This window comes from Atractosteus spatula, chromosome 5 (assembly GCF_055471065.1).
Source record: "Atractosteus spatula isolate fAtrSpa1 chromosome 5, fAtrSpa1.hap1, whole genome shotgun sequence".
NCBI lineage: Eukaryota > Metazoa > Chordata > Actinopteri > Semionotiformes > Lepisosteidae > Atractosteus > Atractosteus spatula.
The window spans coordinates 31,568,381-31,591,814 of NC_142710.1; the positions used below are offsets into that span (position 1 = coordinate 31,568,381).

Below are 23,434 nucleotides of genomic sequence, written 5' to 3' on the forward strand. Positions count from 1 at the left end.
AAAACTGCTAATAGATCACATTCAGCTATTTAATAAGTGTTACCAGGGAAAATTTCTGGCATCTAATATTCCTATATCTATAGTTTAATCATGTTATAAATCCAAAAACCTTAAAGGGGAAATTTGGTCAAATACCTCTCCATCTTTACAAAGGCATCTTTTCGGGTTCAGAAAGCTGTAAAAAGAGGTCCAATCTGTGAGACTGGCAATGTGGAGATGGTTTTGATTATATGGTTAATATAATACTATGATCTTCTGAACTGCAGTTAGCTGTAATTTATGTTTTGAATAGAAGTTTTACAATGACCCTGAAACTAAGAGAAATTTACCAAGTACTTTCAGTGGTGCTTCCTTCAGAGTGACAACAGCTCTGCCAAACGGAATAGAGAGAGTGATGAAGTTGTTGGGGTCACTAAAAATCGGGCACTCGGGCAACGTGAGGTACAGTCGCAGAGCTTCAACATCTGGAGGAGAGTTGGTAAGTTTAGGAATCAGGTTCTTTTCCAAGCTGGCAGCAACCTTGCAAGAAAAAAGGGAAATTGCAAGCCTTATACCACAAAATGCAAAAGCAGATCCTTTTGGGAGCTTACCCTGCAGTGGCTCACATCAATACAACATTGGTAATAATAGGTAATCATAGGTAAAAAAATATATTTTTGGAGGGAAAAGCAAATATTTATATTATTAGACTACCATGAAGGACAGTGAAGAAAAGGCTTACAATTCAAATCACACATACCACAGCTCAGTAAGAGACAGTATAACTCAAAGGATTTTAAAAAATGCAACATACTGTACCATTACACTCAGGAATAGTGAAATTGCCAGGCAAAGTGTATTCCATGACAACTGGAATTAAGAAAACTTCTAAATGTATTCATTTTGTTTCTCAATTGAACTTGAGGGTTGGGGTTAGATTGTATTCTGTGTTTTTTCTCCGAAACAAAAATTAGGCAAGGTGCTGCATTTTGTATCAATTAAACATTCAAAAAATTCAGGGCTTTAAATAAATTCAATGAATCAATATATGTCAGTAATGACCCCATAGACGTTCTTCAGTTCATGAGAAAACATGCATTATTTAATGGTTCAGACAAACTAGACAAAGGTGACATTCTGACTGTCTATCATCATGTTGAAAAGTTAGAAATAACGTAATTGAGGTAACCACTTTATTGGGTCTACATGACCTGAAGGGTTTTTCCTCCACTAACCTGCTGCTTGATTTGTGGGTTATCAGTCTGGATCAGTCGGTGAAATAAAAGACGTGCTGTGTTCATATCCACCCCTGAGAATTTACTGCTGGTTTTGTAGTGATCTGGATTGCTGGGAAAAAGAAACCACAACAATTTTTCCCCTAATGTACTGCTCATCCTCTGATTCTACAGTAAAAAAAACTGAAAAAAACAAGGGTCTCAATAGTTATTTATTTGAATTGCATATCCATCATGCAGTGCTTTCCATGGGGACAGCAAAGTAAATTCTGTTATTTGTGCTTTATCAAGCATTTTAGATGTCTGATCATAAGATTAATATGACCAACTACAGTATTATATACATTTTATTTTGGGGCAATTCCATGTAAAAATGTGATTTTTAAAACAAAAACATGTTTACACTCGTGTTCAATCCAGTGATTTCGAGTGACTATAAGTATTGGGACATATTCACTATGTAAAATGCAGAATGTACCAATTTTAAAGTGGGTAAATGAAAGTGTAAAAGCAAAAAAAAAGTTGAAGCGGAGAAAGGAGTGTTCGAGAAAAATATTAAAATACAAAAGTAAGATAGAAAAATGACTGCTTTAAATACAAGTTTTATTTTCTATACATGTCGAAAAAAACAAATACTATGCATGCCAACATGCTCCTTTTTATCTTTGAAAGGTGGGATTAGTGGGATTTTCTTACTGGCAAAGAAAAAAAAATAAACCGGAATATGTGGAAGTCACTGGTGTGTCGAAGCTATTATAATATAATTTATTAACACTAATGTTTTTAATAATAACATTTTAGTGTTCAGCATTACCTTACAGATAAGAAGCTTCCATTAAGACAGCCTGCAGAGGAAAACACTAAATCAATCTCACTGCAGAGATATAAGAAAAAAAGGATATCAGTTATTTTTTATTCTCTTTTACAGAAGCCAACTTTCAGGTCCAAAACATAAGAGCGATTACTAAAAGTTTTGTACTCCATGTTCAAAATACCTTCATGACGTTTCTCCACAAAGGTAAAAGTTCAGATGTTTCATATACTTCACAAATTTAACAATGCAAACTAAGAATTCCTAGCAATGCTTGGTCAAAATGGTGAAAATTCTCACCTCACTAGCCTATCATTCTTGGGTATGATGCACAAAGCATGCACTACACACTGAACATAGTTCCATTAACATGTAATGGAGCATTTTATCAAACCTAATGTGTTACATAGCTTGTAGGCATTAACAAATAATCAATAACTGTGAGTTAATAAGAATGGCAAACACCATGGGCAGGAATACCACACATACAAAATTCTGCAGTTTGAGGAAATGTACAAATACACTCATACCCGGTATAAGAATGTTCTGCATACAAAATTTTCGCTAATCCAAACATGAAGAATTTGTACCTTGTAATTCGTTATTAGAACGAAATTTCGCTAGCTAATAATTTCCGAGAACTTTCTACGAACATTTCAATTCAGCGGCACCCAACAGCTGTTTGTTTCTGCAGGGGTGCAAGGCATTATGGTTAAGGACGCCGTGAGGCAGCAGTGCTTTGTTTAGGATCGCAGCGAAAGTTAGTGCTCTAATTTTTAAAGTGTTCTTCTGTGTTTGTTTTGTAGTTGCTGTTCTTTATGTAGTCTTAAGGAAGAGAAAAAGATTATTTAGCGTACTAGTCAACAACCGTATACACATCGTTCTAGCCGATCACTTGGATAGTGATCTATTACGAAAGAATGAAAAATTTAAACATGATATCATTAATTATTTTACAGCTATAGCTGGCTTATTTGAGTAGAACTGCATTGCTCACTAAGCTTGCTATTATGGTCCATATGGTATGATATGTTTAGGGTGGCTTTTGAGCGAATTTGTCTTTGGTTTGGAACGGGGTGGAGTATTTCCCATAAGAAATAATGGAATCTTTATTTTTGATGTACAAACTCCCGATTTTCAGGAACAAATTAGGTTTGGATACCGAGGTATGAGTGCATTGGTAACACTGCAACCTTGACCCAGGAACTCTTACTTGACTATCTCAGGAGGAAGTCTTCCTTGTGCGTGGTTAAGCCACCTCTGAATGAGGTCAGCATTTAAGGTAAAGATTTGCCTGCGAGGGTCTGGGACTCGGACATCATCTGCAGGCATGGCATTCTTAAAAGAAAACAAAAACATTTTGACATGAGATCATAGTACAGCACATGCTTCCTGGATACACTCAACTAAGGAAGAACAGTATTAATAATAAGTAAATAAAGTATTAATTCCCAAGTGATCATTCTTTCTTTTAGTAAAAAACAAAGAAATGAAACAAAAATACAAATAACTTCTTGACTCAGACAGAAAACACAAATTTTAACTGCTTGTATTGTAAACTCAAAATTAAAGTATTCTATGTCTTAACTGTTTGAAAAATCTCACTGTACTTTTAACTCAGTTCTCAATGGTTATTAATTTGGACCTACCTGAGGAGTATAATAATGTGCAAAACTCTGGTCTCCACCAGCATACACTCTCTTCATGCAACAGCACTCTTCAATATCTGTAAAACAGATTAATTCACTAGTTCTCTGAACCACAACATGCAGTTCTCTAAAAGCAGATTATTATGGTGGACAAAAATGATCATCTGTGACCACATAGTTCTATTTTCAGGGAGGTACTAGGTGAATCATCTCTAGAAGCAGTGTTTTACCCTTTTCAAGACTGAGTGAGGCATCTTAAAAATATTGATAATTTTTATATTTGATATTGGCTCTTTTATTTCCGCTGGCTGTGCTACCATCAAGGTCAGCCACTGCTTCAGTCTTTCCAGACCAGTGATTGAAAATGTCTGTTTCTAATGAAGGCAGTCAAAGTGCAGAAAACCAAATGCCAAAAGAAAGCTGGCTTTTAGCAAAACAGAAACACATTTAACCTTCTTGGACAAGCTCTCTGCATAAGTAAATGTATGACTACATGCATAGTAACAGCTACCATTGATAAATGGCCACTGCAGAAGGGGAAAAATATTGATCCAATGTATTGAACTGAAATGATTTCAGACATGATCTCATAGAGATAAAACTGAAGAATGATTGCTCCAATTACCCATTAGTATAGACAGCCATGTGCTAATTCTAACCTGTGAATTGTGCCCCTGTGAAGCCAAGAAACATCACTCAATATACTGTGATATCTGACCTGGACCTAATAAAGGAAATTCTCTACTGAAAGTTTAGTGAAATTCTTTGTCAAAATACCTTTCCCCATTTTTGTCATGATTATCTCACTTGTATCTGGAGGACATGGTCCATTATAAGGGATCCAGTTGCCCTTCACAGGTGCAGGGCTTTTTCTATTAGATGTTGAGCGGGTTCCCAGTTGGCCATTTCCTCCAAGACCAAAGGAGTCAATCTTTCCTGAAGAAGGGACGAAAGCTAAAGTGTGTTGCCTGAAAGAAAGAAAAAAGAAGCACTTACCACCACAACTGGGCAAGAAAATAGACTCATTTGTCGATACATTTCATAGTACAAAATTTTAGTGAAACATGACATGTTTTGCTTTAAACATTCTTTTTAAGAAACAGGGAAAACTAAGAGTAACATAATACTGGATCATTTAAATACACCAGTTATGTTGTAAAGAAAAATGCAAATGATACATACATACATCTATCTATCTTTACATACATGCTGATTTTCATAAAGAGTTGAATATCACAGGAGCAAACAAAAAACTGATTCTATCATCACAAAAAAAATCTTAAGGATGCAGATAAGCTTTTAAAAGTCTTTACCATCATCGATTGATATCAATTAGCATGGTCGTAGAATCTTCTTTCTGCTTTTTAGTACAGAATTAACCTTTGTTTCTTACTTTGAATCCTCTTCTATTGTGAGAATTACTGTTCTATTTTTTAGAATTTAATGTTAATGAATAATATAAATTTTAATGAAAAGTCACCATTTATACTGCATATTCCTTCTTTACATATATTGAATGACAGCTAATAAAGTACAAGCACCAGTTGCACTATTAGTAAAAGCTACAATGCAAAATGCAGTGTTTCCTGTTAGCCATGATGAAATTAGTTTCTGAAATCTCAGAAGCTAACCCTCTCGCCAGATAATCTAATTTTGTTTTACTCCACAAGTACCAGAGGTGTGTTACTTACCTGCCACAGGCAATCTGTGTCACTACATTCCCCATTAATTCAAAGACCTTTCTGGGATTTATTTCATGGTTGGTGGTGTTGTGACCCAGCTGACCATACCCTCCTGCTCCAAATGTAAAGACACCCCCCTCCTAGAGCACAGAAAAAACAGAAAAACAAAGGGCTGGTCTAATTAAAATTAAGTATTAATTGGGCATATTTGCAGATGTTAAGTCTTAAGAACAGGAATTGTCGTTTTTCACTAAGTGCTCCTGGAGAGGCAAAGACACTAAGCAAACTGTGAGGAACAGGGGTCAGTTTCTTAAATAATGCAAAAAGATTAAGATTTTATCAAATGGACTTAGATGTCCTACACTTTATATCTATTTTCTAATATTTTTTTTCTTACTCTTTTTCATGTACCCTCTTTATGTTTGTCACTTCTGCTTGAAATATTTGTTATTTTAATTAATTTAAAGAAAAAAAATATTAAGAAACTTCTTTCTTTATTCTTAAGATAAATTAATACTATTAGATAGACTGCTTCCATTTTCAGGACCTATTCTTTGGTGGAAAAAGTCAAATATTCAAACAATGGAAAAATATGTAATACAGTATATACAGTGTACTGTAGATTTGTTTAAAACAGAAAACCAAATCAAAGTGAAAAAACAGCAATATAACTATAATAACATACATAACACAATCCATATATACATAACACAACTAATATAAAACACTGTATAAAAACCTGTATCATGCAAACATTCTTAAACACTGGAAGTGCAACTGATACACTGTGGTCATGCCAGTCATGCGTTACCAGTTACCAGTTACCAGTAGTAACAAGTGACTACTAGTCAAACCTGGGACAGGAAAAACAGGACTGAAAATGGCACGTCTACCTTTGTCAGGGCAGCTGTGTGATCCTCTCCACAGCAGATGTACACAATCTTTTGTGTTCGGAGAGATTTAAGAAGTACAGGAACATATTTGTCTGGAAAAGAAACAGTTCAGTTTTATCTCGCTTAGTTGCAGGATCTTGGATGATGGCCAGGCAGACTTGCTTTTCCAAGATAAAAGACATGTCCATGGTCACGTCATAAGATATTTAACTTGCTAGGACTCATGTACATTTACTCAACTTCAATTAAGAGCCTTTTGCACAAAACCTCCAGACAGCTTCTCTTAAATTTGATTACTTTAACTTCTCACTAGTATTTCACTTTAAAGGAAATAATGTAACAATTGACTGTTAATCATCTCAACAGTCCCAGAATATTTAATACAAAATATTATTAAAACCAATAAAAAAAACTATGATTTCCATTTTTTGTCTTACCATTTTCATCATTTAGTCCTAGTTGGCCAAACTTGTTGCGTCCCCATCCAAACACTGCTCCTGAGAGGGTGAGTGCAAAACTGTGGGCTCCCCCTGCAGATATCTGAGCAAAGGGGAGCCCCAGTAATGAGCATATAAGCTGAGGAGATGAGTGGCTTTTGGCGTCGTTGCCCAGACCCAGCTGGCCATATTTATTCTGTCCCCAGGAGAAGATCTGGCTGCCTACACAAATACATTAATGGATTTATAATTTAATAAAACAAAACTTTTATTTAACTTACAAATGCTCTGGGACACATACCCACTCATCCATCTAGAATTCAGTGAATTCATAGTGCATTATTTTTCAGTTTCTGACAAATAAAATGACTACAAAAGACCTGGAACAAGAAAGACCAAACAAAAACAACTGCAACATACTACACGTACAGAGAACTGGAAACTTTTTCACCACATTTCCATGTTTTTAATATTTCAAGGCTCTGTATTAATTATGTTCTCACTCAAATAGTACCTCTGTCGCATCCATTGTAAAACGATTTTCAGTTTGTGCTACTGCATATGGTTTGGTTTCCTGCTTTGTCCTCCAAAATGTATGATCCCCATAACTGGGCTATTGGGAACTTAACCTCTTCAACAGATTTCATCTTATTGCAGATTTATAAAATGAGCAGGTGAGCCTCTCAATGTCATGGTCCAGAGTGGTTGTAAATGTTTACTAATTGCTGTTGATTTAGCAGCACTGTAATTTAATATTCATGACAAAGTTATTTGAATTTGAAATCAGACACCTTATTTCACAGCTGACTTAACTACTGGTTAACAGCAGTTTGCATGCCCTGTCTTGACAAAACAGTTGCTTTTAAAGGAGATACCATCAGAAATTATTACTCAAAATCATTACTACAATTATAATATTAGAAACCTTGAAAAACCAAAAGGCTCCAATACAGCAGAAATAAGAACAGATCCCCCATCCCTATTCCTCCTGTGTCTTGCATAGCATTCCTCTGCCTCTCTGCAGTTTCTCTGTGCAACTAATTTAGCTATATCATTGCTTTCCCGTTTCTCCTGCCTTATGCTTAGATTGACATACTGTACTACAGGAGTTTTATGAGTTTTTTTTAATTTTTGGAGTGTTTCTGAGTTATTTTTATTTGCTTTAGCCCAAGTCCATTTCAGGGCCTGGCTAAAATGACAAAGCCTGTTATGATCTATAGGTGAAAAGGGAGGCAAGAACAAGGATCCTAAGAGCCTACTATAAGTACATGTTCAGTGCTGAATAACAGTTGAGCATCAAGATGACAAATGTTTAAAATGATTAGCCTTGAGAACTTTCAAATAGACTGATGGACTGAATGACCTCCTCCTGATTGTAAACTCAGTTATATTCTTGTGAAATTTAAGTCAATCCAGTGTTTTCAGAGGACATGTAGACGTTTTCATACACGCTCCTTCATGGTAGGCTTAAGAGTGGAAGAGTGAAACTGCACTGTGCTTTTTAGGATTACAAATAAAAAAATATTTAAATTGTTTTAATAAGTACATAATATTAACAATATACAACCAACTACAATGATTAAGATGTTTTTTTTAAATGATTAAAAAACATAGAAGATAAGGCTGGGTGCATGCCGGTTGGACTCCTATCACTGATATCGCTGTAGTTCAGCAGATATTATGTTCTAGTAACGTACCTTTTGACAGTGCAAGGGAGTGCCAGAATCCACAGGTCACCTGGACTATCTGTACGTCTGATAAACACTTAATATTTCTGTTAATAAACAACAAATAATTGTGAGTTTATAAAAAATGCTAATTAATCATGTGTTGGGGAGAATGAGGCGGATCGAGTCCAGTTACCCTACAGTAAATGTGGATCCTCCTACACATGGCTAATTTTACCTAGACCACATACAATCTGTGGAGTCAGGGGTTCCTATATGGGCTCTGACCTCTCAAATTTTCATAAATATCATACGATGTTTTCCCAGCCTTTTATTTGTGAACATTGAGGTTTGATTTCTATTGCAAACATTCTGGCTTGACTTCCCATTTCAAAAGAGATGTTTCTTATACTGCTGTGATCTCAGCATTCCCTCTGGAGTGGTGAGCACCACTGAACATTGTAAATAAAAGACTAAGATTGTGCACAAAAGAGTCTGGACTGCTGGAAGCTTTTTTGATTACTGACTCTCCAAAACTAAAATGAAGGAACAAGTGGTGGGGCATTACTAGCTAAATTACTTCAAGCAAAAGCAGAAAATCACCACACTGAATAAAGGAAGGTTGTAGCCATCACCAGACGTCAATGCAGGCTTACTGCATAATGTTAATAAAATACTACTATACACCATGTGGTTATCACATTAAAGAGGAAGCAATTTATCACTGTGGTTTGGGGTCATCCAAATGAAAATAAAAAGATCTGAATCCTGCTGTGAAGTGAAAGAGTTGGAATCCATGTCAAGCTTTAATGCAATATTTTTGCTACAACCAAGAATGAGAAGAACATATATCTTCGCATTATGAGACAAGACATCATTATATATTTTGTCATATAAATTACAAACTGTAACAGCATGTACTGTAAGCATTGGAAAGAAGTGAAATATCATTCAGGGCTAACAAGTAAAATTATGAGGATAATGCATAACACTACCATGAAAAACTATACTGATTACTTGGCCAAGCAGTACGTAATGCCGTTTTCCAGTTTCAATGATGCATCACTGTTACACTCCACACTTCCTGTTACATGACATACTTATTGGAGCCTCTATAAGGAAGATCTGAAACAGAAAACTTCTGAACCTGACTTAAAAGAAATATGGATAAATGGTTTTGTGACCTCTACATGAATTTGTAAAAAGCTGTAAAAAGCTGAGCAAAACAATGTTGTTACACCCGTTGGAAGGGACTATTGGGTTTTCTAAGAATTTAGAGACAATGGTCAATATCTAGAGAGCGTCAACATTTGCAGTTCCTGGGACCTTCAAGAAAGGAACTGGGGTGGGGTGTTTGACACATTGATCAAAGGAATTGTCTAGTTTACCTTTGTTAATTAAATTCAAGGTAAATTATGAAGAGTCATCAACAGTACAGCAACACAGGATAAAAAGAAAGGAGAGAGGAAGGACAGAAAGACCCAAGGAGAGAGAGAATGTTGGGGTTCAAAACAACAGTGCTCATATAATGAACAGTAGAAGATTAACTGTTCTCATAAGACACCAGAGAGACCCATGATCTGAAAACTTGACACCAAGTTCAGAAAACTCATATAGCCCAGAAAAGAGAAAATTACTTGGCCCTATTATTTTAAGGGCCGGTTTTGCTTAGAAAGGACTCAGGTTTCTCTCTGCAGGTTTGCAGTGACTTCAGTGAAAGATGCACCTCCGGGAAATTGCTGCAGAGCCTGCAGCAAGTCAAACACTGAATAGCTATAGTAAATGGGTGAGTTGAAGGAGCATGTTTGTACCTCTCCAATGCCTTGTGTAGGTACAGAGGTCATAGCTGTAACTTAAGACATGAAGACAGAATAGCTGAACTGGGTGGGTGCATGTTAAAAAAATAACATTTGTTGATTTAAAATTTTACAAAAAAGAAAGGTCACTAAATATGACTAGAAGTCAGGTTCTCTCGTCAAGGAGAAGGCAGAGGAGTTACCTGGGGACCCGAATGCACTCTTCTGCTCCTGGCAGGCCCAGCTGTCCATCTGAAGCCAGGCCCCATGCAAACACCTGGCCCTTGTCGTTCAAGGCAAGCGTGTGGGCCTCTCCGCAGGAAACTGCCACAATGTTCTGAGCATCCAGGGCCCCAACCTGCTCTACAGACACAAGGAGACACCAGCTGACTGGCCTTGCCTGGCACCTTTTCTTTCTTCACACCTCGCTCAGTGCTTTATGTAACCTCTGATGCCCACTGCTGGGCACACAGGTGTACAATCATATGCTTCTGCTGCTCCAAATTAGCGCACAGAGCACTAAGCGAGGAAGCCCTATATGGTTTGTTTTAAAAATATGCAAAATGTCTAATTTATGTTGGTCACTGAAATAACTCTCAGTATACCCACAATTTTGTCCTAAATAAAGCTGGCTTGAATGAGACATTTTCCATAATATAAAAATACATTTCTAAAACATCCCATGAATAGTGTTTGATTTTATGGAACAAAAAGGTCAAGATCCATTGTAGAAACACCTTTTATCACAGTTATTCCACTCTGATATATAACTGAGTAAAGATTAATCAATTCATCATTCCCGTGTTTCGACTGATTAAAAAGTATATCCTTTATCAATGAATCTAGAATAAATTCAAGAAGGTGGCAGAGCTGAAAGGACAATGCTCCAGGGGGAAAACATTCCCCTTTATTTTAAGTGCAAGTGAACTACAAGAAAACTGCAAGGGAAAACAATTTGAAAAAAAAATGCTGGACTGAAAACAAACTTATTAAGTCAAACTGTTAATAAAGTTGCTTGTTTAAATTTTGGGGTCTTTAATAATTGCATACACTTAATGCTACTTTTGATTAGGTTTATATAACCTACTGTATACAGCTTTCCTGAAGCACTGATTTGAGAACTGCCCTGTCACGTTTTCCAAATCCCACCACAGCTCTGAAAGGTTGGTGCTGGATTAACCTTGCAATTTATTAACTTCAGCTTTCTTATTGATTTCTTTACGGAGCATCTTCCTTGTCACTGCAACAAATTCACAATGTTTTCTGTAGCAGGCGTACACACATTTTATTGTACAGACAAGGAAAAATAACTGTGCAGGCAGCATGAGGATAACACTATAACACATTAAAAAAATCAAAACCTGTCCTTCTGCTTTTAGTTTTATTTTCTCATTTCACGTATATAAATCACTACCAAAAATTATAATTACTTTAACTTTGTTAGATACTTTAACAAGTTCATAAAAACATCAGTTTTGCACTACTAGCACAATACATAAAGTGTAATACATATTAGTTTAAATGGTATTATAAAAAAATCAGTCTCAATCTTTGATCTCAAATCTTGTACTATAGTTAGAGCTACAGTATGCTGAAAATTTGACAGTGAACTGGACAGCTTCAATATAGATGCATCAGCTCACACAGCAAGTATTATTATTATCTACATCAAACAGTGAGGAAGGCCAACATAATCATTGACTGTCATGACCACCCTTTGCACAATAAAATGGAACTCCTTCCATATATATACAGTACAGTAAATGGAACAGAACTAAGTTATCCTTTATTCCCACAGCTATTAACCTGCTTAATTTTGTTCTATACAGTATGTTACTTATGTCTATCTCACACACTCAAAACCCAATTTCTTTTTTTTTCCCGAACTGTAATGATTACTTAAGCTGCTTATGTGTTTTTCTCATGCTATGCAGGTGTGTTTCCTATTCATTGACGCGTAATGTTAAATGTACAGTATTACGTTTTTTATGTGCCTGCAAAGGAAATTTGCCATATGTGACAATAAAGGAAGTAAGCATGCATAATCCTACAAGTTATCTTTCTCTAACTCAAGAGCATTTTAAAATGAAATAGGGCTCTCCCTGCTTGTTTCCGACAGACACCAGTATAACCGCCCCTAAATTCTGCTGTATGTGCAAAGACCTGGATGGGGAATGCCTGGAATCAGCTTAGTCATCACAGGCATTTACAGTGTGACAGCAATCCCCTCCCCCTCAGCACACTAAAGCACCTCATTGGTGTGCTGCACAGTTAAGCAACAGAGAAACAGGGTGGTAAAACACAGAACCGAAACAGAAATCTGAAGGAGAAATGAAAAATAAAACCCCCAATTCTCTAATGAATATACAGAATGAAACATAAGCTTCTAATCTTATTCAATTATTTGTCTTTATATCGAGCTAATTTGCTTATATAAACTGTCACTAGAAAAGGTATACAGTGTGAGCTTCAAAAAAAGAATTGTGGGGATTGCGTATACTTGGAAAACAATTCAGAAAAGAGACTTTAAGTAAAAAGCAACTACAAAATGGGTTTTTGATGGGATGTTAAAAAGTTGCCATTAATAACTGTTGCCAGAACTATTACTTTAAAAAAAGCGGAATCTTTTCAGAGCTGTGCAGTAAGAATAGACAGGAGCTACCCTTTATAGGCCCCTCTGGTTACACTGTGAAGAACCATGTGGGTTTGTTTTATGAAGCCAGATGGAATCTGGAATAAAATGTGGAATAGTACTAAGGAAATATAATGTACATAATAACAGAAATGTATCTGCTGAATAAAGGCCTCCAAGATCCTTCCATGAATTTCTGTCTTTGGGTGACATACAGTACATTTCTGCCTGAAAGTTTACTCCTCTATTGTGCTATGTTCATCGTGTAAAACTGACTGATAATATAGGCATTCTTACAAATTCAGTAGCTTCAATAAGTATTGTGCATTGACAAACAATGGAGCTTTAAATAACATGTAAGTACAATCTGTGTTTTAATGTGACTTTTTTAATTAGACAAACATCAATAGGTTTGTTTAAACAACTAAGAGGATTTGCTAAACAGGACAGAACATCAGAAAATCGCAAAATTTCAAAAGCATTTAGAAAATAAACACATATTTATATAATATTTTGTGTTTTCCATTAGTGGTAATCCTGCACAGTAGGGCAACATTGCCTAATCCATCAGTGAAAACAGTGAAAAATATAAAAATATGGAATATAGTGAAAATGTCTGCATTTGAAGTCAAGAGACATATTTAAAGTCTGCCACTTAACCTTCACTGCTACTGTTTTAAAACATCTCAAAGGTACAGCTTTTGTTTTGTACCTTTTGTTACTGCTATACAGTAAGTGACTAGGAAGTGTCTAAGAGTTTAGATAGAGTGTGTAACACCTGGCAGTGTAAACATTTCCATCTTCAAAGCAGAGGGGATGTTAGCTCAGATGTAGGGGGTCCAGATACTGTGATCATAGAAATCAAAGTTTACCTTAGTTTACCGTAATTAAGTTCTGGACCATCATAAAAACAGCTCAAGACAAGAGAAAAAAAGGGGAGGAAAAACCTCCCTAAGAGAGACAAGGAGAGAACCTGAAGAGTGTGCAGGTGAGAGGTCTTTATTCAAGATTATCACAGATGACCCGACTGGAGCTAAGTACTATTTCTGAATCTTGCCAAGAGAGCTTTCTATTCTGTAGCTTCTAGAGAACTTGGAGTTCCTGAGTGAAGAATCCCTCAGTTTAAAATAGCCTCTCCTGCTTAGTGGGTGCATTTTAGAATAGGGAGAAATTTTTTGTGTGGCATCTGGGTTTGCAGAGAGATTTAATCATAGGTTGTATTCTATTTAGTTTTGAAGGCATGCGCCATATTTTGAGAACTCCCTTCAATTCACATGTTTTGTTTTAAAATTACATAAACATTATTTATTGCCTTTGGATACCGCTTTAACTATTACAACCTGGCATAAGACAGGCCTGATGTTTACCTGAATTTGAAGGAACATGATACTGTAGATGGCATAATTTCTCACACTATCATTCAACCATTTCACTGACTATCCCGTTCTTATAAATGATACAAAGAGAAAGTATGAAGAAGTGCATTTAAAAGTATAGGAGGTACTTTTTAGTCAGAGATTTGTGGGAAATGGAACAAGCTATACAACCATTTTGTTAAAGCTGACACCCTGGTTTCTTTCAAGAAACAGGAGGATAAGATCCTTGAATCAATTAGCTACATACTACCAAACGAGCCAGACATGCTACAATTGAGAGCAGGCCACTTGGCCTTTCTTATGTTTTTAACTGAACAGAATGATTTATCCTTGAACGGGACTCTGCTTGCAAAATCTTCTGTATACCTGTGCTTCATCATGTGCACCAGTGTTACAGAAATAAAAAAGAAATCTCACTGCTTACCTGGTTTCTTCCTGGACTTTTCGTGTCCTAGCTGTCCAAGGTCATTGCAGCCACAGGTATACACGGCCCCATCGTCCAGCACAAACACGGTGTGCCTGCGTCCGCACCCCACGTCACAGACCTTCTTACCATTGAAGAACTCACAGTTCCGTGGCTCCACCACAATCTCTTCGTCAATCCCGCCCAAACCCAGCTGGCCAAAAGAAGCATTTCCCCAGCACAGCATGGCGCCCTGCCTCCTCCAGGCCAGTTCCCGTGTTTACGTTCAACAACCAGCGGGACTGTGCTGCTCTAACACTGGAAGCACAGGGAACAAGAACAGAGAAGAAACGAGTGTTTCTTGCAGTCAAGATATTCAGCCAAACTCATCCAGTTGTGAGCCGTTTGGTCAGGAGTAACCCTCTCCTTTGGCGTTCTGAATTGCACTTTTGTACTGTCTTTTGGAAGTTGTTGCACTTGGGAACAATAAAGTAATCAAGGTCTTTTAAAAGAGAGAGATCAGTGCTTCTCAAGTCCTTCTTGCTAGGAACCGCTTTGTAAAAAAAATAGATTACCAATTTGCTTTTGTTTCTGTTATTCTGCTATGGCTTTATGCTCCCCCATAGGAGAAACAGTCACAGATATAATAATAACAACATAGCCAGATTAAAAAAAAGTGATCTCTTGCCTCTCATGTCCAGCTGCACCCCACACTGTCACATTTACTGGTTGAGACATTCGGGAACTAAGCAGAGCAGTATTTAAGCCATCACTTACAAGATGTAAATGGCATGTCACTGAAACAAAGCAAATAATAAACTCAGAATGAACGGTAATGCCAAAATATAGTGATACTGCACAGTGGTGCAGTGGTTAGCATTGCTACCTTGCAGCGAGGGGGCCCTGGGTTTAATTCCTGACGCGTGGAGTTTGTATGACACCCTGTATTTGCGTGGCTTTTTTGTGGGTGCACTGTTTTCCTTCCACAGTCCCAAGACATACTGTTAGGTTAACTGGCTTTTAGGAAAACTGATGTGAGTGTGTGCATGTGCGTGTTTGTGTATGTCTGTGCCTAGTGTCCTGTCTGGAGTGTGTCCTGCCTTGTGCCCATTACTTCCTGGAATCGGCTCTGGTGCTTGTGACACTGTATTGAATAAAGAGTTTAGAAAATGGATAGATGGATGATAAAAACATTACCACAGGATAACATCTCCCAAATTAAACCAGTCACTGCAATTCAGATAAAGATGACAACATTAGAACAGTACTTTTTTTTATCAATGTATTATTATGGTGGGATTAGTTTGGTGAAGATGTGTCCTACATTTTATTGGAAAAGTTTTTTCCATAAATCTATTACTTATGGAGAGTGAAAATGAGAAGTTAAATAAAATGGACCTGTCGTGTAAGCAAAGTCAGCAATGGCAAAGAATTAGGAAGAAGAGATGAACAGATAGGAGGGTTTCAATAGTTTTGCTGACCTAGAGGATGACAAAATGACCCAAATGCAGATCCTAGACTGTACATATAGTACAGCAATGAAAAATCAATGTAAAACAAACAGTAATTTTAGTTGTTTTTATGAGTTTTAAAAAACTCATAAAAAAGGTTAGCGTGTACAGTTAATATTAGAATCATAATTTGCTTTTAAAATGTATAAAATTATACAGGGCTATTCAGTATTCAACAATTTCATGACATCACAGATTTGTACTTGAGAAACAATTCAGAGTGACTGACGTATTGCATGAAAATTGCAACACTCATACCCTGTCCTAGTTCTGTGAAATACTGCAATAGGAAATGCATCAAATGCAGTTGCAGCGTGTTTTTGGCCCTGACGAAAACAGAAGTGAACAACAAAGTAGGCAAGGTTTGTGACATCCACCTCCACTCCAACATTAGACAAATTAAGGCTTCAAAGTATTTTTGTCTGGGTAGTAATTATTGAGGTCAGAAGTGGCCATCTCTGATTCTGGAGAGGTACATCTAGCAGGTTTTATGGATCTCCCTTCAAGCATCACTTGGCACTTGGATCAATTTAATTTCACCCAGCTGGTTTGTTCAGTAATCATTAGAACTGTAAATGACTAACAGCCTGCCATTCTTAAGGTTTAATGGCTGGCCATTTCTGACCTGTCTCAATCAAATAACTTGCTCAACTGATCAAATCGTGCTTGTTCCAATTTTTCCAATGTTTAAGGGAGACCTACAACCTCCTGCAGTATGGCTCTTAAGGCCTTAAGGTTGGCCACGCCTCGTTTACTGTTATTTTCTTCAACCTGGAGGTGCTGGTTCTGGAGAGCCACTGTGTCTGCAGGATTCATTCCAACTAACTCGCAGAAAGCCATATCAACTCATTGTGGGCATAACTGGATCAATTTAACAGCGTTTCTGTCCTAGCTCTTCATGTACTGGAGTTCTAAAGACACCCCCCAAAAATGAACACACAAAATCCAGGCCTGCACACACCTGCTATATCAACATACTAGTACAGCTGCCCTTAGACAAAAAGATTAATTTTATGAACATTACCAACGACAATGTTAACTGCCCCTAAAACCTTTATTCAATATTCTTGACAGTTTCCACTATCTGTGAAAGTCACGGTGTACAGGAATGCCTATGACTCAGGAAACTTGTTTTCAATTACTTACAAAGACAACTGGCTGGTCAGTTGTCTTTCTGGTGTTGTCAGACTGACTGACTGGACAGTATGAGAATGAAGTCAGTTGCCTCTTTCATTCAGCCACCAGTCAACGCGGCACCTGCAAGCTGTACATCTGTTTCCTGGAACAACAAAACATCCCATGCGTTAGCATTAATGAACTGCAAGCAAAAACTGTAAGTTAACTGTAAGTTAAAGACTTGTACATGCAGGCAGACAACAAAAGCAGAAAAACAAGAAAAACTCCCAGAAAACAAAAGTTGTTGTTACAGCCCAATGAGAAGACTTATTCTAGCCACATGAGAATAGTAGCAGCCTACTGTATACTTAATTACTAAATTAAACATAGTGATACATAACAATTACTCCCTGATCACTAAATGATTCGAGACCTCCTTATATTTTGTATAACTCGCTTTGCATAAAGTCATGTGATTTCACAAGAGCAGGGGGACAAGTAGATAGGCGAGTGCCATGTGTGGTGGTCATAAACACGCTGTACTGTACGTATTGTACACTTTTTGATTTCAGCTCGTTTATAGTTGTATAGGTACAAAGTTTTTCAAACGTATTTCGCAGGTTATTCTTCTCAGCAGGCTCTGAAGAAACGAAAGATGTCATTTAAATAACGTAACGATACAGTACATCGTTGCTCTTGGTATAGGAATCGGAGTGTGTGTGGAGAGGTACCATGACGAACGTGTCAGAACACTATCGGCGCAGTTAAGCGAGTGTTGAGCGTTCACTACAGGCGTGTCGCCTCGCTGGTAGTTATTAAAGCCCAGTGCCAACCCTGAGTCACAGGATAGCTTTAACCCCGCAGCACAGCAGCAACCTGAAGGTTCCAGAACTGTGGAGAAATGATGCGACTCCCTGAATTAACACAGACTTCACAATATCCTTCGCACTTACTTGTCTGACAGTACTATATGAAATTTTTCACGTTTCTTATTTATCCCCTGTTACTTCTAAATTTCACATAAGGCATTTTACAATTTTACCTGTGACTGCAAAGGAAGACATTACCACTACTGCTTAGTTAACACCGCCTCTAGTCCCAGGAGTTCAAGATATTCTAAGAGAGGACGAACTACAGGCCTCGCAGCGTTAGCCCACGATGATAGAATTCATTTTCCACATTAACATAAAAATGTTTCTTCCTATGCATTTGTTAGGCATTACTTTGAATGCTTTTGATTGATCGGCGTTTTATTAAGGCAAGAAAAAATAAGCACCTAACATACAGTAGGAGAACTGCACAGCTACATTTTGTTTTTGTATTAGATGCAAAAACGAAGTTCATTCAGACTTCTTACTCTTAAGTAAGAATTCATTCCGCAAATACATGCACACACATTGACTATACACTGACAGGTTCATAACTTTAGTGTTACATACAGAAAGCGGGGTCATCTGCCAGCCAGCACAACACGAAACAGCTTTATTCCTATTTTATTTTCAAGAAAAAAAAACAATATCCAAATTACTTCTATATAGGCACTAAAACCAATTTAGCTTGTACTGTACCTTATCGTTTTTATTACGACTAAACACCATCATCTCGATGCATTTAATCTTACCTGAAAATGTGTCTGTTCAGTGTTACACCACCATGGGGAATATTTTGGCTGTCTTGTCTTCTACGTTAGTCCCACTATTCTCACTGCAAACACCTCCTGGCACAACAGCGAGTTGAGGCCGTGTTCAAAAACTGATGTAAGGGAGTTGACGAAACAGGAGAAAATATAGGAGCTTCTTCTATTTTCTGAATGTTATGAATTTGCTTCTAGAAGCTGCATAGACTCTACAGCTCATATCATTGCCCCGGACGTGACGATATGACAGCAACACCCACAACGCGCTCTTTCCTCCCCTCCGAGGCTCTCTCGCAAATTCTAGACGTCTGTCGGCGGTGTCGGCGCTGTTGCAGAGCTGTCCTACACAGTACTCGTGCGTTTTAGCACCCAGAAGCTGCTAGGGCTTGTGTTAAAAACGTGAGGCTGTTTCAGTACATGGCCTGCAGGGATGGCACGCCTTTGTGTTCGGAACAGTTGGGGACGTGGACGATTTAAATGTTCGCCCAGAACAGATTGAAAATGATTAAACAGCATGTCGTGATCGGGCCTCAAGGGGGATTATAACCGGTACGGTGTACCCTAATGTATTGTGTAGCTCTAATTGCAGTTTATTTACCTTTATTATTTAAAATAAAACGCAGATTAAATACAAATCAGAATTATGTGGTGTTTATATGTACATAATGTATTTTTTGCCCTTAGAATGTACAGCAGCACCATGTCCAGTAGTTATTAGGCCAAAAGCATTGCTAGTCAACATATTTAAACTGATGCTTTTATCGTACGCGCATGGATTTACACTGGTTTCAATGAAATAATCATGAGGTACCAACAAGCGTTATCGATTTTCTTCGTATTATTATTCAAATTGCTAAGCACTGTCACAGTAGTCCAGTTTCCATAGTAACAATAGCAACTTGGATTCTGCTTCAGTTTTTGGAAGAAATTGCTAATGTTGTAGCATTTCTGTGTGCTAAGCTTGTATATATTTATAGATAATGTATCAAACACAAAGCTGCACACAACCTATGAGTTTTTTTCTCTCGGAATCATGTTTTTTGAAAATATAGTTTAGTCAACAATACAATTATTTAGAGTCAAGTGTGAAGACTACCTATCAGACATTTAATTATATGATTATTCATATTACATTAACCAAAGATAATGACCATACGTTTTGTCTACGTTATGAACAATAATCGTAAATTCCTGTGTTTTTGCAGGTTGTTACTAAGCTTGAATTTTTCAACTTGTTTAGAAGGTTTGTATTTTAGGGGATGAAGGTCCCCTGAGAGTTTCTTTGTCTTAAAACTTATGGCTATTGTTTTGTTGTTGTGCACCATTCTGCAGTGTTTAAAATCACAACAACCTGTAGTGCATTATAGAATCTATGACACATACCAGAGGAGGAAGCTTTAATATGCTCTTATAAATACCTATAACATTTTAGGAATTGAGTTTAAGCAATTTGGGATTGTATGTTTCTACACAAGCTTTGACTCATAAAATGGACAGACAAAATCATTTGGAAACTGCACTTCTTACTAGAAGTGTTTTGCAATTCATTTTTTGTATGTTTTTTTCCTAAACTAGTTTCATTGTGTCGGTTCAGCATTCATTCTCTTTGCACTCACTTAATTCTGTACTAAAGTAGATTAGTCCACTTAGTCTGACTTAGTCTGGCCTACCTAAATTTCCCCCCTATTTCAGCTTATGAAAGAATAAGATAACAATGTTAAAAACAGGAGGAAGCCATATTGCCCATCTAGTTTGGCAGCAAGTAGGAAATTCATCCAAACATCTTATCCAGCTATTTCTATCAAAGTAATTCATCCCATCTAATCTGCTGTGAGGTGGGAATGTTGGCACAAAATTGCTGCTTCTCATCAGCCTAGTGGGCATTGCACTTCAGTGGAAGAGTAAGAGAAATATCCACCTTAACAGCATTTGAAGTACTGTGTGATCTTTTGAGTTGAAAGGCACCAAATTCATTATATCATTATTAATTATTAATTATTTTGGTAATTTAAAACAAAATGTGTACTGATTTCAAAAGTGACAAACAAAAATAAGAACCAAAACAAGCAAGGCAAAAATCTCAGTTGAAAGGGGGTAGTTGTGCAATGCAAGATTACAGTTATTTTCAAGTTTTTCTGGCTTCCACTTTCAAGTCATTGGTCTCCATAAGAACCCACAATAAAACATAACATGAAACTGAACTCTATAACAATTAAAAGTTCTACTATTAATTATGAATGCAGATTTCCATTCCTATAGATTCAAAGTGATTGTAACCAATTTGATTCATTGATTCACAAATCAATTTGATTTGATTTTAAGAGATTTGTAGTGTAAATATTGGCTTTTTTTCTGGGGGCCCACTTTTGCACATTGTTTTATGAAATCCTAGTTACTCTCAGATACCTTTTTTACATTTTGAAACTTTATTTCAACAGATATACAATGTATATTCTTGTGAGCAGTAACTATGATTATCACAACAGAAATTCAGCAATGCAGAATGCAGTATTAAAAAGAACAGCAGATTAAATTATCACAGATACATAATAATGATAACAATAATAAATTAGTGAATAATGATTATTAGTGTACTAATCTTATATCCGAGACTTGTCTTCACCCCAAATCCAGCTGTACCTGCTGACCAGGCTAACAAACCCACTATTTAAAGACTGAGTTTAGTCTGAAATAATTTGGTTTATCCTTTAATGACAAAGTTAATGTCTTGATTGGAAAAAGCTAATATACAAGGCCTTCTCTGACTCCTCTCTGATTCCCTGGTCTCTTGCTGAAACTCAACTTAATGATGACCTATTTCACTCTTTTTCTTAATTTTGCTTTGTATGACCACCAGATGTTGCTATGAGCACATTAAATTTCTTATACTTTTCTAGTTTCTAGAGAGTAAACTTGTTATTAAATATAATAAATGAAATCTAATTCCCAAAGAAAGTCATGTCACTTTTTAGATGTACCACTACAGACTACTGTATGTGAATTTTATTAATAATTTTATTAACGATTATTAAATTTCAACATCAATAAACACCTAATCTGTGGGATTAACATCTGAACCTTAAAAACTGTTTTTTATTTCATTACAGTCCTGAAAGAAGTGGTCAGTCTGGCCACAAATCTTTTTGAGAAACTGTCTTGGTCTGTGATTTTCCAAGATCAATATGTGGTTTCAAGATCAATATTAGGTTACAATAGCTGGATAGACAGAAAACAAGCAAGACAAAAACATTTATACACTGGGTTACAAGAAAATTCTAACCAAAATTATAATCTTTAGCAACAGCTTCGAAAAGATTGCAGGGCTTACATAAAACCACCTTTAAGCTCTGCATTTGTGTAAAGAATCAATTATTGAATAACACCTGTTCTGAAAACTGATGGTGGTTAGGTACCCGGAAGCTGTGTATGTTTATACCTAATATTTACCCTGAACATAAATAAGGTAAAAGGCAATTGGTGCGCATTTAGAGTTCAGACACAGGTGAGTAATGATGATGTTTTCAAACCTCGCATTGGAGAAAGACTTATAGGAAAATATCACCTGTAACTTGTAAGATGAATTAGATGGGATCTGCTTATTGATACACACAGTGCATAAATGGAATATCTAAAACTACATAATTATCTTCTTATAATTAGAAATTATTACTCTACATGAGAATTATGAAAATATTTATTTTCTTCTAAAATTAGATTCTTGCTGAAACTGTTTATTAAATCTCTGGGGTTTTGGGGTCATTCAGGAGAAAGTTTTACATCACGAAAACAAATTTAAAAACCCAGGAGGTCCAGTATGTAACCTTTAAATCACCAGTTTGCAAACATATATGAGTTTGGATCAGTTTAGTTAAGTTAATTGGTTCCACTAATGCAGGAAATTATAACTGGATCTGTAGGGTGTAACTTGAGAACTGTAGGATGTTTCTATATTCATCTCAAATTATATGTACATTAAGTTACTTAATTCAACAGATCTCTTGCTTACAGTATATGTGCAAAATAAAAATGATCATAGCTACCAAAAATCGATGATTTAAGGGTGACCTATAAAATCTGATGATTGTGCTCCATAACCAGAGTTTGTCACACCTGCCGAAAAAAAATCCATCCATCCATTTTCTAACAGCTTCTTCCAATTCAGGGTGGCAGGGGAACTGGACCCAATGGGCACAAGGCAGGATACACCCTGGATGGGACACCATGCCATCGCAATCACACAGACATAAACACACACATTCACACCAAGGCCAATTTTCCCTGAAGCGATTAACCTACCAGTGTATTTTGGACTGTAGTAGGAAACCAGAGCACCCAATGCAACCGATGTAAACATGGGGAGAACATACAAAGTCCATGCAGATACCACCTCAGGTCCAGAATTGAACTCAGCGCTGCAAGGCAGTAATGCTGAAAATGTGCCACCATACCGCTCTTGTATAAAAATAAAATGTTTTCAATCCAATTAAGTTAAAATGTATTTTAAATAATAATTCATAAGTGGAATTTTGCATTTTTGTTTTGCTAATGTCTCTCTGTAAGGCAATTAAAAATAAAAAGTTTAATGTGTTTAATGCTTTATGTTTTGTCTTT

General features: G+C 36.6%; 1 protein-coding gene across 2 annotated transcripts in view; it reads right to left on the reverse strand.

The window, feature by feature from the left end:
• The window catches only part of herc4 (HECT and RLD domain containing E3 ubiquitin protein ligase 4), a 28,707-nt gene extending 9,641 nt beyond the window's left edge, over nucleotides 1-19,066 (reverse strand). Inside the window, exons 1-14 of one of the 2 annotated variants that reach the window (XM_088917001.1) lie at nucleotides 18,809-19,066; nucleotides 17,218-17,350; nucleotides 14,582-14,878; nucleotides 10,353-10,512; nucleotides 8,384-8,460; nucleotides 6,687-6,908; nucleotides 6,250-6,341; nucleotides 5,366-5,496; nucleotides 4,452-4,642; nucleotides 3,675-3,751; nucleotides 3,239-3,363; nucleotides 2,029-2,088; nucleotides 1,215-1,326; nucleotides 330-519 (exon numbers count right to left, since the gene is read on the reverse strand). In XM_088917001.1, the coding sequence (XP_088773127.1) occupies nucleotides 330-519; nucleotides 1,215-1,326; nucleotides 2,029-2,088; nucleotides 3,239-3,363; nucleotides 3,675-3,751; nucleotides 4,452-4,642; nucleotides 5,366-5,496; nucleotides 6,250-6,341; nucleotides 6,687-6,908; nucleotides 8,384-8,460; nucleotides 10,353-10,512; nucleotides 14,582-14,807 (1,663 nt within the window). In that variant the 5' untranslated portion in view covers nucleotides 14,808-14,878; nucleotides 17,218-17,350; nucleotides 18,809-19,066. Of the gene's footprint in view, nucleotides 1-329; nucleotides 520-1,214; nucleotides 1,327-2,028; nucleotides 2,089-3,238; nucleotides 3,364-3,674; nucleotides 3,752-4,451; nucleotides 4,643-5,365; nucleotides 5,497-6,249; nucleotides 6,342-6,686; nucleotides 6,909-8,383; nucleotides 8,461-10,352; nucleotides 10,513-14,581; nucleotides 14,879-17,217; nucleotides 17,353-18,808 lie in introns of those variants that run through there. The other variant, XM_088917003.1, reaches the window with a different exon arrangement.
• Between the last annotated feature and the right edge of the window lie 4,368 nt (nucleotides 19,067-23,434).